General features: G+C 45.6%; 1 protein-coding gene across 4 annotated transcripts in view; it reads right to left on the bottom strand.

Annotated features, from left to right (window-relative positions):
• Nucleotides 1-15,349, bottom strand: part of Slc25a25 (solute carrier family 25 member 25) — a 35,447-nt gene that overhangs the window by 13,009 nt on the left and 7,089 nt on the right. Inside the window, exon 1 of one of the 4 annotated variants that reach the window (XM_046451367.2) lies at nt 2,918-3,405. The exons of 2 other annotated variants lie outside the window; for them this stretch is intronic. In XM_046451367.2, the coding sequence (XP_046307323.1) occupies nt 2,918-3,136 (219 nt within the window). In that variant the 5' untranslated portion in view covers nt 3,137-3,405. Of the gene's footprint in view, nt 1-2,917; nt 3,406-15,349 lie in introns of those variants that run through there. One more of the 4 variants, XM_046451368.2, reaches the window with a different exon arrangement.

Here is a 15,349-nt window from a genome sequence, read left to right as displayed (position 1 = left end):
GTCCAAGGCAATAGCTCTACCACCGGATTTGCAAACTGTGAGGCCCAAAGGGGTTCTGAGGCCATCCCCTTAGTCTCTGGGGTTGAGCAAACAGGCCTGGAAAGACGACCTGATTTGTCCAAGCCTGTTGGTGGCAGGGCTGAGGCTGGCAGACAGGACCAGGCTTCTGTTACAACATCCACTTAAAAGCATCCAAAACCGATACTGCCAAAAGAAGATTTCAGAGTTCAATTACCAGATACTGGGAGCTCAGGTAAGCAACACCTCATACTGGAAGGCGGCAGGTATATGGAAAAGGAAGAACCTGAGCAAGTTAGCCTTAGCTAGAAACAAGGAGAAACATCTGTCTCAGCTCTGGACGCATGTGAGAGCAGTACAAAGAAGCAGGAACGGCAGGCAGAGTCCCTCCTTCCACTGCACCTGGCTCATGGCGGCTAAGAGCACTGCACTGCAGATAATTCTTCTCTGCTCCCTTATTCTAATTTTGTGACCCAGATCTATTTGTTTCCTCCCATAAGATGTCCATTCTTATGCCTAGGATTTTGAGGCAATGACAGCAATGCTAGGTCCCTTAGAATTTGGTGGCACCTGAATTCATTTAATCTATAAAGGAGCAGTTCCTCTTATGAGCATCATTTTACCCTCGGATCTGTCAAGGCTACCTAACCAGCTTTCTTTGTCCTACCACTCAATTATGTGGCAAAACACGCACACACACACACGAAAAACCCAAGCCGGTACTTCTTGTAAGAGCCAGAATACAATGAGTAAGAATAGGGCAGGCACAGGGGCTTTGGGAGTGTAGCACACTACTCAGAAAGAACCTGCCTTCTCCTCTGCAATGACTCAGACCCATCCAGAAATATTAGTATGTGAAGGAGCCTCACTAGCATCCGGTGGCTCGAGCCCCACCCACCTGCAGGATCTTGAATCTCATTGGCTGCTACAGGGGCAGTGTCATTTGATGTTCAGGTTGCCATGACAGCCCAATATAGCTGGTTTCCAATGAAACTGCCTACACTTGGCAATTACACACAATGAACAAAATTCTCTGAGCTTCACAAGACAGCCCCTCAGGATTTGCAAGCTCGAATGCCATGAGGGCACCTCCCACTCCAGACTATAGCAGATTAACTGTAAGACAAGGATAATGGGGAAAACTAGAACGGTTCCTAAAATAAAAGCTGGTAGGAACCTGACTCACAAACAGAATTATTTACATGGGGGAAGTGAGAGCAAAACAAAGTAGTGCTACTGGACACTAAGGAGCCTGAGAACCAAACAGAACTTCTTTATAAGGTTTCCAGAACATTCTGGGGGCCTCTTCCTGAGGAGCCTCCAGGGCCTGCCTGGGAAGGGGCCCAGCAGGTCCCTTGTTCTGCATAACTGTTCCTGCTATTCAATTTACCTGCTTTCAAAGATTCTACATTACACAGATGTGTTTCTTCTTTTGCTTCAAATGAAACCAGCAGCTCCAGCTCCCTCTTGGGGCTCCCCTGACACCCAGCCAATTTATGTCCCTTTTGGGGAACAGAGTCATAGAAGGTGTGGGTCCAGGAACTAGGCTGTTCAGCACACAAAGTCCTACCTGAGGCAAACCTTGCGGGAGAGCTGGCAAGGGGTGCCTACAGGAGGCTGGGAATGGAGCCGTTTATTAAAGTCAAAAACCAGATGATTAATTGAAGTCAGCTGGCTAATCCAGGCCATAAGCCAAGCAGAGGCACAGATAAAAGTTCCTCATAAAGACGCCATTTCCAATGTTGTAAGATTGAGTGAGAGGTAGCAAATGACACCTCAGTAACACATGAAGCCTGCACATCTCGGGCATGACTGACTCTGGGAGACCCTTGACCACTGCAGAAATCCCACCTAGGTCTAGGGGTTCTCCTCATTGCCAGTGCACACACCACTGCAGGAGTCCCTCTCCAGTAAATAAATCAATAAAGCATCTATTTCTTGAATGTAGCAATTCAATTCAACAAATCTCTGGGCTATCTACAGTGCACCAAACACAATGTTAGAATCTCTTTCCCTTCTCCAATTGAGGAAGAAGAAAGATTAAAAATAACCAAAGCTCAGGAGGTAAACAAGGTCACTCCAACCACACATTTTTAATCTCTACTCCAATCCTGGGAACTCAATCAGTCTCATTAAGCACTGCTTTCTTAAGGGACAACAAGGAGTACAGGGCAAAGTTCAAGACAGACTTGGGGTTCAATTCTCATTCCTTAATGGTTTAACCCTGGGTGAACTAGTTAACCTTCCTATGCCTCGGTGTCCTCATCTAGAAAATGGGAGTGCTATCATTCACTTGGCTTTTTGTGAGGACCTGGCACTCAGTGACCCTGGGTGTCTGATCATCCAGAAAGGGACACTAGGCTCTGCACCTCTTGACTCTAGACTCTCCTGGGACCCAACCTCCTCCCTTCACTCCTCCTCCTGAATCCAAAAGTAAAATGGGTCCCACCAAAGCAAGGAGAGTGTGACCTTCCAGATGCCCATGAGACTTGTTTCCAGCTCTAGGCCACGGGTCGCACTTTTAAGGTACACTCTCTGGCCCTTTTAACTTGTTCTCTTTGCCCTGTTCAGACAAGCAAGGGCAACACACTTCAGTCTGTCCCTTACTTTCAAATGATTTTCTGAAGCCAAACTGATGAACCCTAAGGTGAATCTGTTGAATCAACCTGACCTCCCTCCACGCCATGCGGGTGGTCGTCAAGGGGCAGGAAAGTTTTTATAGGCAGAGAGTTTGGACTGAGGGTGAGGGATTTTTCACTGCCTAATACATCTTTTTGACCCAATACCAAAATGACTTTTTTTTAAAAAAGTTTTCTCTTTCCCACCCCCAATTTTTTCCTCCAGGAAAATGATCCCAGACAAGCCCCTAAACTAAGAGTTCTTCTCCAGGGTGGGTTACCTTAGGAAACTGCTCTGCAGGTCCAACCACCAGCAAAATGGTGGGTCTCTTTTCGGTGGCCTCAGCCCTTCCATCTTGTTTCCCAAAAAAGCTTGACATCTGGTTACCCGGAGCAGGAGCCTGGGTGCCTCTGACTTCATGATCCGTGCCCTCTCTGGAGTCCTGGCACCCAGCCCTAGGGAAAAAGCTAGACAGAAACTGCCACAGCATCTGCAGCATCCCGGCTTCCTCCAAACACCACTGATGGTGACCGTCCACTTGGAGGGATGTGACCACAATACCAAGGGTCTCTGGCTACACAGCTGCTTGGAGGCCTAGCCTGGGGAGTTCTCAGGCGGGAAGCTCTGCATGCAGGGGCTGTTTCCTGCTATTTCAAATTCACTAGCACTGCTGTCGTGCCTGGCCTGAGAAGTAGCTCACTCTAAAGGGAGCCTCCTAGGCTGCTGGCAATAAGGACAGCAGCTGGGCTTCTTCAATAAAACTCACTTCTACAGGTGGCCAGTGATCAAAGGTTTAGCTTAAAAAAAAAAAAAAAAAAAAGGAGGGGGTAAGGATAAAGCAATAGCCAAACAGACCTCTCCTGGGGGCAAAAGCAACTTGGAGCTCGCAGTCATTCAGCCGCCGGCGCTCTCCCCCAGCCCCGGCCGCCCATCCAGTCTGCAACCTCACTGCAGCAGGGCCGGGCCAATCACCTCTGCCGACACTACCAAGTTCATTATCCCACCAGCACCAGCCCTCCAATCACAGGCGGCGGATTTCCTGCCTGCAGCTCGGCAAGTCCGCAGGGAGGTGCAGACGCAAGCTCCAGATGAGGTTCATCTTACAGAATCCACCCAGCCGGCTCGGCCGCTGCGGTAACTTCCCAGTCTGCTGCCGCCGCACCGCAGGATGGCGCAGGATGGTGTTCACCAAGTTCAACGTGATCAGGAGTCCTTGGCAACACTTCCTAGGACAACCAGCAACACTTCAGTTCCACTCTCCAGTTTTCTCCAACCCATGCATGCCACGATCCACACCATACCACGGCTACTTCTCCCGTCAGCCTCTAGTCCACAGCACAGAGGCAGGGACCAGGTCACAGATTAAATCTAAACACCAAAATGGGTGAATCATCACAAGTAAGGGAATTCATCTTTGGTCATTTCTTAGTTTACCAGTAGACAAATGAAGTGCATCTCTCACAGAGGTGACCCTTTGATATGGGGTTCACAACCATTATTCTAAAAACAAATGTGAAAAAAGTTCAGTAAACTATGTTGGGGACAGTCCAGGGGCACATCATCCTCCTGCTGCTGTGAGGGTGCCCCTAAGTACAAGCCTCTGAAGAGCAATGTAGTGCCACCTGCCAACACTCCAAAAGCCTCAACTCCAGCAACCCCACTTGCAGGAATTTATCCTGTAGGGATATCTGGGAAATCATATAAATACAGTGAGGTGTTTTTGTTTTTTTGTTTTTTTTTTTTTTAAGTAACCTTGTTTATAATAGCACATATTTGAAAACAGCTTTTCTTTTGGTGGTATTGAGGACTGATTGGATCCAGGGGCTCTCTACCTCTGAGCCACATCCTCAGCCCTTTTTATTTTGAGACAGGTTCTTGCTAAGATGCCCAGACTGGCCTTGAACTTGCCATCATCCTCCTGCCTCAGCTGGGAATACAGGTGTGCGCCACTACACCCAGCACAACTTGGTTTTAAAAAGGGGAATGGTACATAAATCATGGTGCACCCATACAGAGAAGTGCTGCACAGCTGCTAAAAAGAGTACCACGATTCTTACAATATGGGCACCATTAAGGGATTCTATGAAAATAACAGGGCTCCTCAATGCTTGCTTTGAAAATGCTGGTGTCTGGGGGCTGGGGATGTGGCTCAAGCGGTAGCTCGCTCGCCTGGCATGCGTGCGGCCCGGGTTCGATCCTCAGCACCACATACAAACAAAGATGTTGTGTCCGCCGAAAAACTAAAAAAAAATAAAATATTAAAAAAAAAAAAAGAAAATGCTGGTGTCTGTATCAGCTGCCTCTCGATAAACAGAACAAACTTAGATAGGAAGCAGTTTTGTATGCTGATGGAATGTGCAGTCTTTGGATCCAAACATGATTGTGACAGTGTGACCTCATTTAAGTTACTCTAGCCCTCTGTGCCTAGCTATTCTTATACACAAAATGGGGAGAGTGACAGAACAGTTTTGTTATTTCACAGAGCTGATTAAAGACTAGACTAGCTAATACACAAAGCTCTCAGAGTACACAGAACACTCAGTAACTCATAGTTTATTGCTGAAATGAAGGACACAGTGCTGCTTTGAGTTCTCACCCACAAACATTAAGAAAAATCCCTTCTTTAGTAGGTTAGTGGCTTTTAACTGAATGGACTTCTCCATAACACGGAACTGGCTTCCAGCCAGCAGGGAGTACTAGGGACATTCACCTTTGTGCCCATAACAAGAAGCCCAGACAAAACAAGAAACAATGTCTTCAGGCCATGGACCACATGCAAGGAAGGACAGTGCTTCCTGAGAAATGCTCATGATAAGGCCAGCCCCAGTTTCCTGCCTGGAGTTTCTGGGCTACTGAGCAGACAGGAAGCCCAGGACAGTTAGAGTTCACGGGATAGGGAACTGAAGCGGACACAGCTGCACAGAGAGGGCTCTGGGGAGCAGCCCAGTGTCCTCCTGGGGTCACACTTGTATGAGGAAGCCGCCATTCAGATCACAGGGCTAAAGTCACTTCTGTTCCCACCAGCCAGATTAGAAAACCTCGCAATATAGGAAGGTGCAGGAAGGCCACTCACAGGATTCTGCTTCTGTAGTGGACCAAAACCAGCTGGGCTACTCCTCCATGCTGGGACTGAGCCCCGGGGGCCCTACCACTCAGCCACATCCCCAGCCCGTTTTACTTTTTATTTTGAGGTAGAGTCTCGCTAACTTTCCCAGGCTGGCCTCAAACTTGAGATCCTCCTGCTTCAGCCTCCCAAGCCCCTATTCTTATCCCACAAATCAAAACAAGCCCTGAAAGAGTCAAATTGTTTCCAAATAACTGCACCAAGAATAAAGCTCAAGAACATTTAGAGGAATACAAAAATGTCCAGTACTCAACAAAGTAAAGTCCAGTAAAAAATGAATAGGAATGCAAAGAAGCAGGAAAGTGTGACCCTTAACAAGATCAGAAATCAATCCACTGAAGCTGGCCCAGAAATGACAGGTATGGTAGGATTAGTGCAGATGTCACAGTTAATATAGCTGGGACGAGGGCTGTAGCTCAGTGGCAGAGCACAGGTGAGGCACTCGGTTCCATCCTCAGCACCACTTAAAAATAAATACAACTAAAAGTTAATATAATTGTAATTCATTATGTTCAAGAAGCTAAAAAGAGGGCTGTGGTAATGTTTGTGATAATGTCTGCCTGACGTACATGAGGTCCTAGGTTCGATCCCAACACCTTGATAGATAGATAGAAGCAGCAAATAAAGAGAAATGTTCAAGTATGTCAAACAGGCTCCGTAGATCTGAAGACTCTGGAGGAAAGCCACAGTGTCTGATGATTTTAACAGTAATGAACTTGAGGATAGCAACAGAAACTTTCCAATGAAACAGAAAAAAAAAAAAAAAAATGTGGGGACAGCAAAGAGACTAACACACCTGGAACTGGAGTCCTGGGAGGAGGGACTGAGGAAATATTTTAAAAAGCCAACCCCCACCCCCAGCAAATTTACTGAAAACCACAAATACATGCTTGACAAACCCCAACCACAACAAATATTAAAATAAACTAATCAGGCGCATTACAAGTAAATTTCTAAAAGCCAACAATAAAGAGGGAATCTTTAAAACAGCCAGAGCCGGGGAAAGATCCGTTATATACAGAGGAACAAAGCTAAGAAAACAGGGGCCTTCCTCAGACAGACAGCCCAGAAGTCCACACTCTGAAGACTTTTCACACATACAAAAACTGAAGGAGCCGGTCGTGGTGGCACAAGCCTGTGATCCCTTTGGCTCGGGAGGTTGAGGCAGGAAGATCTTGAGTTCAAAGCCAGCCTCAGCAACAGCAAAGTACTAAGCAACTCAGAGAGACTCTGTCTCTAAATAAAATACAAAATAGGGCTGGGGATGTGGCTCAGTGGTCGAGTTCCTTGAGTTCAATTCCCGGTAGAGCAAACAAAACAACACAACAAATAAAACAAACCAAGGGGGAGGGGGGAGCAGGGGAAGAGCACCAGAAATGGTAACCATGTGGGTGAATAAAGAGGCCTTTAGATGTGTAGGAAACCACAGGACAAGTGCACGCCTGTTACCCCAGCAACTCAGGAGCCTGGGGCAAGAAGATCAAAAGTTCAAGGCTGGGGATGGGGATATAGCTCAGTTAGAAGAGTGCTTACCTTGCATGAATGCTCAAGGCCCTGGGTTCAATCCTAGCACTACCAAAAAAAAAGTTCAAGGCCAGCCTAGGCAACTTAGACACCCTATCTCAAAATTTTAAAAGGGGACTTGGTAGCTCAGAAGTAGAGCACTGCTTGCCCAGCATTCTCAAGGCCCTGGGGTCAGTCTCCATCATTGGCACGCGTGCACACACACACACATGCGCACACATGCACACCCACAACCACAGCAAAGGCTGAGAGGAGGGAAGGGCAAGTGTGGTCATCCCTCAGTATCCCAGGGAGGGTTCCTGGATGCCAATGTCCACGGACACCTGAGTCTCATAACATCAGGACATTTGCCACATCCTCTCATGTACTTTATTTATTTGGGCACTAGGGATTGAATCTAGGGGTATTTTACCACTCACTGCGCTACACCCTCAGTCCTTTTTTATTTTTAGAGACAAGATCTTATTATGTTGCCAAGGCTGGCCTCAAACTTGTGAGTTGGTCTCTTAAATCTCTGAGATTACAGGCGTGCGACACCATGCCCAGTCTCTGTATACCTTCAGTCACTCTAGACTGCTTATGATGTCTAACAGGATGTAAGCGTATTACACAGTTGTTACACTGTGTTGTCTACAAAATAAGGACATAGGAGAAACTCTGTACATGTACAGTACAGACACTTCCCCCCCCAAATATTTCCGATCCACAGTTGGTTGAATCCACGAATGCAGAACCCTTGGGTAGAGAGGGCTGACTGTGCACCATTCAAGATGCTGAAACCATGTTCAGTGGTGTCACACCCACTGGGTAGGCTGTGGTAAACCAATGGTGTGTACTAAATCCCTAAAGCAACCATCAGAGAGAGAAGCAGTGACAAGGCCAGCTAATAAGTCAACAGAAGAGATGAAGTGCATAAACAATGCTCAGGTGACCAACAGACAGAGAATGGAGAAAGGGAATGAAGACCAATGGACACACAGAAAACAGTGCAGAGACTGGTTCAAGGTATAGAGGATTTTATTGATTTACTTTGAGACAGGGGTCTCACTACATTGAACAGGAATGTCTCAGACTCCTGCCTTAGCCTCCAGAGTGCTGGACTACCCGCGTGCTCACCACACCCAGCCTGCAGTAAACTTTAACAGCCCTCAGTACCCCCTGTTAATAACTGGTAGAATAAGTGGATAGAAAACCAGTAGAGACACAGAAGACTGGAATAACCTTAGCAACCAACTTGACCTGACAGCATTAACACAACAGCAGTTACACCTCTTCTCAAGTGCACTCTAAACATATTCTGGCCCATAAAACCAGTCTCAATAAATTTTGTTTCTGTTTATTTTATATTTTGTGTACTAGGGACTGAACCCAGGAGCTACATACTTAGCCCTTTTTATTTTGAGGCACGGTCTGGCCAAGTAGCTGAGGCCAGTCTTGAACTTCTGTCTCAGGTTCCTGAGTTGTTGGGATTATAGGCGTTGAGTCTTAATAAATTTAAAAGAATTCAACTCCTACAAATTATACTCTTGGACCACAGTGGAATTAAATTAGAAATCAGTGAGGGCTGGGGATGTGGCTCAAGCAGTAGTGCGCTCTCCTGGCCTGCATGTGGCCCGGGTTCGATCCTCAGCACCACATACAAACAAAGATGTTATGTCCGCCGAAATCTAAAAAAATAAAATAAAATATTAAAATTCTAAAAAAAAAAAAAAAAAAAAAGCCTTTAAAAAAAATCAGTGACAGAATGACATCTGGAAAATACCTAAATATTTGGAAACTAAACACAATTCTAAATAACTCTCATGTCAAAGAAGAAATCAAGAGAAATTAGGAAGTATTTTGAATGGTATGAAAGCACAACATACTGAAATTTGTCAAATGCAGCCAAAGAAGTCCTTATAAGGAAGAGCTACATTAGAAAACAGAGAGATAGTAACCTCAGCTTCCACTTTTTTTTTTTCTCCTTGCAGTACTAGGAATGGAACCTAGGGCCTCTGCCACTGACCTACATCCCCAGCCCCCTCAGTTTCTACTCTAAGCCAGAAAAGAACAAATTAATCCCAAAGTAAACAGAAGAAAGAAAATACATGAGATAAGCGACAACACCATGCTTCATTTATCCTAAAATCTTCCTTGACCAGCAATAGGCAGACAGTGATAAATGGAAATATGTTCAACTGCATATTTTGCCAATGTTTATGGTTAAGACACTTCAGCCAGGCCCAGTGACACAGGCCTATACTCCCAGCTACCAGGGAGGCTGAGGCAGGAGGATCGCAAGTTTGAGGCCAGCCTGGGCAACTTACTGAGACTCTCTTTCAAAATTTAAAAGAGGGCTTGGGATATCTCAGTATAGAGTGCTCCTGGATCCCAGTACTGCAAAAACAAAACACGTTTCCTTGTGTTTTTTTTATTTCCCCAGGGGTTAATGTAGTATATTTCTTGCACCTAAATCAGCTGTATCTAGAAGATCAGTTTCTTTTGGTTGCATGCCAATTACTCTAATGGTACAACTCTAATTACACTTAGCTTCTTGGGAATGAGGGACCACCCACATCCAGGGGCAGAGCTGGCAAGTGGAACCCTACCATGCCTGAACCTGGTTAAGCTGATGCTAATCACCTGCAGCAGTAATCCACTCCTCTGGGAGTCTAGAAAATACTTAATGGAGATGTGTTTCACAGGATTTATGATATTTTTCAGAAGAAAAAAGTTCTAATGGAATAGACCTGCAATAAGAAGTAGTCAAATGACTTTTTCCAAATCACCCAGAGCATCACACAGAAGGACAACTGCAGTCCGGAAATCCTCCCATGGGCAACTCCTACAGTAACCTCCAAGCCTCACCACCTACACCTACTACCTATCTTAGAATTATTAACGTTCAGGTAAGATATTGCCTGAGTCTAAGGGAAGACTAAATTTTTTTACCATATTGGGGATGGAACCCAGGGCCTCACACATACTAGGCAAGAGCTCTATCACTGATCTACATCCCCAGACTCTTTAATTTTTAATTTTGAGACAGGGTCTCACTTAGACCCAGGCTGGACTTTAACTTGTGATCCTCCTGCCTCAGCTTCTTGAGTGGCTGGTATTACAGGCCTGTGTCACCATGCCCATCTATGAACATTTTTAAATTGAAAAATGAAGCCAAATTTTACTTGACAGAAAGTCAGGCTGCTTTGGCCGATTTGATACTGAGGACTGGCTCTGCCAAAGAGGTCACAGGAAGGTCCCGTTCCATCATTTGAATGAGTCAAACCTGCAGCTCTACGGTTTCGATCAAACCCCAAACCCAAACCAACAAACACAAATGTTTAAGGCACATGTACAAAATGTGTAAGGAGATATACCGTTTTACAAAGTCTTTTAGAGTGGTACAGGAGGCAAAAATATTTTTGAAGAATCTTTTATATATTGACATATAGTCATGATTTACTATTTCTGCGGCACAACTGTAGCAGGTGTGTTTTAGTCTCTGCTGAAATGAATCCACCAGTTAATGTAACCCACTAAGTTGCAAGTTTTCAAGTCTGTAAATGTGATATTCAAATATGCTCTCAGGGCAGGGATTGTGGCTGAGTGGCAGAGCACTTGCCTACCAATGTGTGAGGCACTGGATTCGATTCTCAGCACTACATATAAATAAACAAAATAAAGTCCATTGACAACTAAAAAAATATTTTAAAAAATAATGATTTCAAAGTTAGCATAAGTGGTATATTTGTTGCACAAATTAAGTTTTCATAGGTGTTCTACATTTGGGACAATGGGACAAAATGGGCACTGAGTTCCCGTGCCTGGCCACACACGGCAGCAGGAGTTTTGGGATGTTGGTCAGGGCTATTAAACCACCTCCTACCCGTGACTCAGCCCTCAATTAGAGAATCAGGAGAAGCCAGGCTCTCACCCTACTGGCACAAATGAAAATAAGGAACCAAAGGTGACCAAACTGCAACGATGGAAAAATTGAACCCCCCAATCTATTTCCAACTTAATAAGTAAAACCAGAAAGTCTAGCTTTGGCAAAAACTAGAAAAACAATACAAAACAAAACAGAAACACTCCTGTAACTATGGAAGAGAACAAGAAGTCTACAAATGATCTCTTGGAATGTTTGTCTACACCTGGTGCAAAGCCAGTCCCCATCAAGGTACCAAGGTCAAGGTGAAGGCCTTTTTTTTTTTTAAACAAAGATCTCTTTCTCTTCTCTAAAGCAAACTCAAAATACCCAATACTGGGCTGTGGCTGTGGCTCAATAGTAGCACATTTGTCTGGCATGTGAGACACTGGGTCGATTCGCAGCACTGCATATAAATAAATAAAATAAAGGTCTATCAACGATGATTAAAAAAATACCCAATATTAAGTGCAGGATTCTGAGACAGAAAATGTAAATTAAGTTCTGCAGAAGAAGTCTGTATAGAAATGTGGCATCATCTGTCCCTTTTCTGTTCCTATAAGCACATGATTCCCCTTCAGATGAGATATGTGCCAAGTGTAAGGAGAAAGTGGAAACACCTGAGGCCGGCATGTAAAAACCCAGCTGCCTAAAGGATCAAGATTTTCTCCAGCAAGCTGGGTGCAGTGGTGGCACCTGTAATCCCAGATATTATAAGAGACTGAGGCAGGAGGGTCCCAGGACACCCTGGGCAACTCAGCGCCACCCTGTCTCAAAACAAAAAAGGGCTGGGGACGTAGCTCAGTGGTAGAGAACTTACCTAAGTGTGTGTGAAGCCCTGGGCTCAATTCCCAGCACCTCTAAAAGCAACATTACATGTTTTCAGCTTCTAAAAAGTGACTTCAGGATGGAAAACTGAGATCAGGCTGGGCATGGGGTCACACAGGTGTGGTTCCAGCCACTCTGGAGACCAAGGCAAGATCACTAAAGGTATTAGAAGCCAACCTGGGTAGCAGAGTGAGACCCCTATCTCATAGAACTAATGTGGTCTGAATCAGTGTGAACTGAACTGTCTCCCAGCTGCTTGCTCTGCATTGCTCCAACACTGTAAGGTCAAGGACAGGAAAAGGGGGAACCCATCCAGCAGCTGCCCTAGGCAGATAGACAACATAGCTGTTCAGGGTATGAGGGCAACAGGGAGAACTGTGTGTTAAGAATTACCTGTTTAGGGCTGGAGCTGGGGCTCAGTGACAGAGTGCTTGCCTAGCACATGTGAGGCACCAGGTTCAATCCTCAGCACCATATAACAATAAATAAAGATATTAACAACAATATAAAAAAAAAACTCGAAATGACATGTTTAAACCAGGCCAGTGCTTCGAAACAATTCAGAAAAGAAATTTTAACTATAGAACTACTTAATTTACCTCCCTGATCCTATTTTTCCTTCTACAGGTTAGAGAGGAAGAGATTCCAACAAACAAAAGAATACACCCAAGATGTGAATGAAAACAGAAAAAAGTGAACTTTGTCTCAGTGCATAGCTACAGGGCACCACAGGCACCTTGTCCTTCTTTCTAAGGTCCCCTACGATGCCCTTATAGGACTCCAACCTCTCTGGCCTGTGAAACATGAGGACTGAGCCGGACACACTTTGACAGTGTTCCAGCATCAGCATCCTGGACTCATCCTGTGGACTCAGCTCAAAGCCACAGGCTTCAGCCAGAGCAACAGCAGGGCTTCACATGGCTGTGGGGGCCACAGGTCAATTAAGGGGGGCACAGTAGCTGTCTTTGACAGTCAGGTGTGTCACATCTACAGCTGAGGGTTTAGCAGTGGCTTCCTCTTGGTGATCTAGTACCTCGGGGCTGGGTGCAGAGGGCCTGCCTTAATCCCAGGGACAAGGGAGGCAAAGGCAGGAGGATCAAAAGTCCCAGGCCCGCCTGGGCGACTCAGCGGAGACCCTGTCCCCAAAATGAAAAGGGCTGGGTGTAGCTCAGTAGTAAAGCACCCATGGGTTCCATCCCCAGTACCAAAAAAATAAAAATAAAATAATAAAGTACCCTGTGGGGTGGGGATGTGGCTTAGCCATAGAGCCACTTGCCTGGAGCGCAGGAGGCCCCGGTTCTATCCCCAGCGGGCAAACAGCAAAACTGCCCTCTCCCAGATTATCTGCTTTACCCACCACTGGCATTTCAATGGCTTTGGGGTTTTCTCACACGGGTCTCATCAGGGGGGACAGGGAGAAAGGCAAGGCCAGGGGCAATGGGAGGACGTCAACTGCCCGGTCCTTTTCCCATTGTCCCTGCAGAGCCCTGACTCACCCCCTGCTTCCTGGAAAACCAGCCAAGAATGTGAAGTTGGCAGGCAGCTCCTTCTGGTCTACCTTTGTTATTCATTTATTTAAAGGAAAATGCATCTTTCTTTTAGATTTTTTTTTTTTAGTTGTGGTTGGACACAATACCTTTATTTTATTTATTTATTTTTATGTGGGGATGAGGATGGAACCCAGCGTCCTGCACATGCCAGGTGAGCACTCTACCTCTGGGCCACAACCCCAGCTCCAAGGAAAATGCATCTTTTTAAAAATTTTTCTTAGTTGTAGATGGACACAATATCTTTATTTATTTATTTTTTTTAATGTGGTGCTGAGGATCGAACCCAGGGCCTCACACATGTGAAGCAAGCACGCTCTACCACTAGGCCACAACCCCAGCCCCAGGAAAATGCATTTTTATCATAACCTTTTTCAGGTTTTGTGCCAGATCTTTTATATCCCATATTAAGTAACAGGACCCCTGTCCTTGGAGTCATTGCTTCCTGAGCACCCTCAGGGGCCTTAATATGCTGAGCTGGATTATGCATAGATATGTCTAGGTCATAAACTGAGAAGAGCTGTGGCTAGGGGCGAGCACCTGTAGCTGTGGGAGGAGGAAGGCAGTGCAGCTCAGGACACTGGGCAGAGTCAAGTCCTGGATTCTAGTTCTCTGCTGGCCTTAAACCAACCTAACCTCTGGGCCTCCCTCCCACTTCTGCAAAGAATGCTGGCTAGTGAGCTAACATCCACTTGAGGCTCCCATTTTCCCAACTTCAAAGTCAACTCCATGTTTGAGGAAAGATCCTCCGTGGCTTATGCAGTAACAACAGGCTGTGAAGCCCATCTCTGTTCCAGGAAAAGTGTGGACCAGTGACATCCATATGTGTAAACAGAGTGACTCTGCTACTTTAAGGTTTTAGAGTTTCTTTCCTGTTTTCATCTCCCCAACATCCAGGCTTCCCACAGCCCATGTCCCCCTCCAAACTGCTCCGGATTGTAGATGTGAGACATGCCCTCCTGGGCACCTCATCCTGTGATCCTCACATCACTCGTGTGCCTAGACTCTGCCCTCCCTTGCCTTCCATTCTTCACTGGGAGCAGAAGGTAGGTGATTCTAACCAATTCTGGACATCTTATTCTCAAAGAACCACAGGGGAGAAAAGTTACCTGGAAATGAACACCAATGTATCAGACACTGCACTGGCTCTCTTTTTTTTTTTTTTTAAGAGAGAGAGAGAATTTTTTAAAAATATTTTTAGTTTTCGGTGGACACACATCTTTATTTTATTTTTATGTGATGATAAGGATCGAACCCAGCACCCCGCGCATGCCAGGCGAGCGCGCTACCGCTTGAGCCACATCCCCAGCCCTCGCTCTTCGTATTTTTATTTATTTAGCAGTTTTGAGGCTTGAACCCAGGAGTGCTCTACCACTAAGATACATCCCAGCCCTTTTTATTTTTTACTTTGAGACAGGGTCTCATTAAGTCTCCCAGTCTGGCCTTGAACTTGTGATCTTCCTACCTCAGTCCAGTTGCTGGGATTATAGGTGTGCACCACTGTGCCTGGCTTCTTTATACACTTTTATTTGATCCACATAAACACCTTATGAAGTAAGTATTCATACCATCATATCACCATAATGTTTCTAATAAGAAAAGAAAGACCTTGAGGGGATGAGTCACAGCTAGGAAACCAGTAGCCAAAGGAACATTTAAACCAAGATCACGTACCATACAATCACCTCAGCTGGGCGTGGTGGTGCATGTCTGTAATCTCAGTGACTTGAGAGGCTAAGGCAGGAGGATTGCAAATTTGAGGCCAGCCTCAGCAATTTAATGAGA

The sequence above is a fragment of the Marmota monax genome, unplaced genomic scaffold (assembly GCF_021218885.2).
Source record: "Marmota monax isolate L192 unplaced genomic scaffold, Marmota_monax_Labrador192_F-V1.1 WCK01_AAM20220418_F8-fsc00020, whole genome shotgun sequence".
Classification (NCBI taxonomy): domain Eukaryota; kingdom Metazoa; phylum Chordata; class Mammalia; order Rodentia; family Sciuridae; genus Marmota; species Marmota monax.
This window is presented reverse-complemented; position numbering and strand designations above follow the sequence as displayed.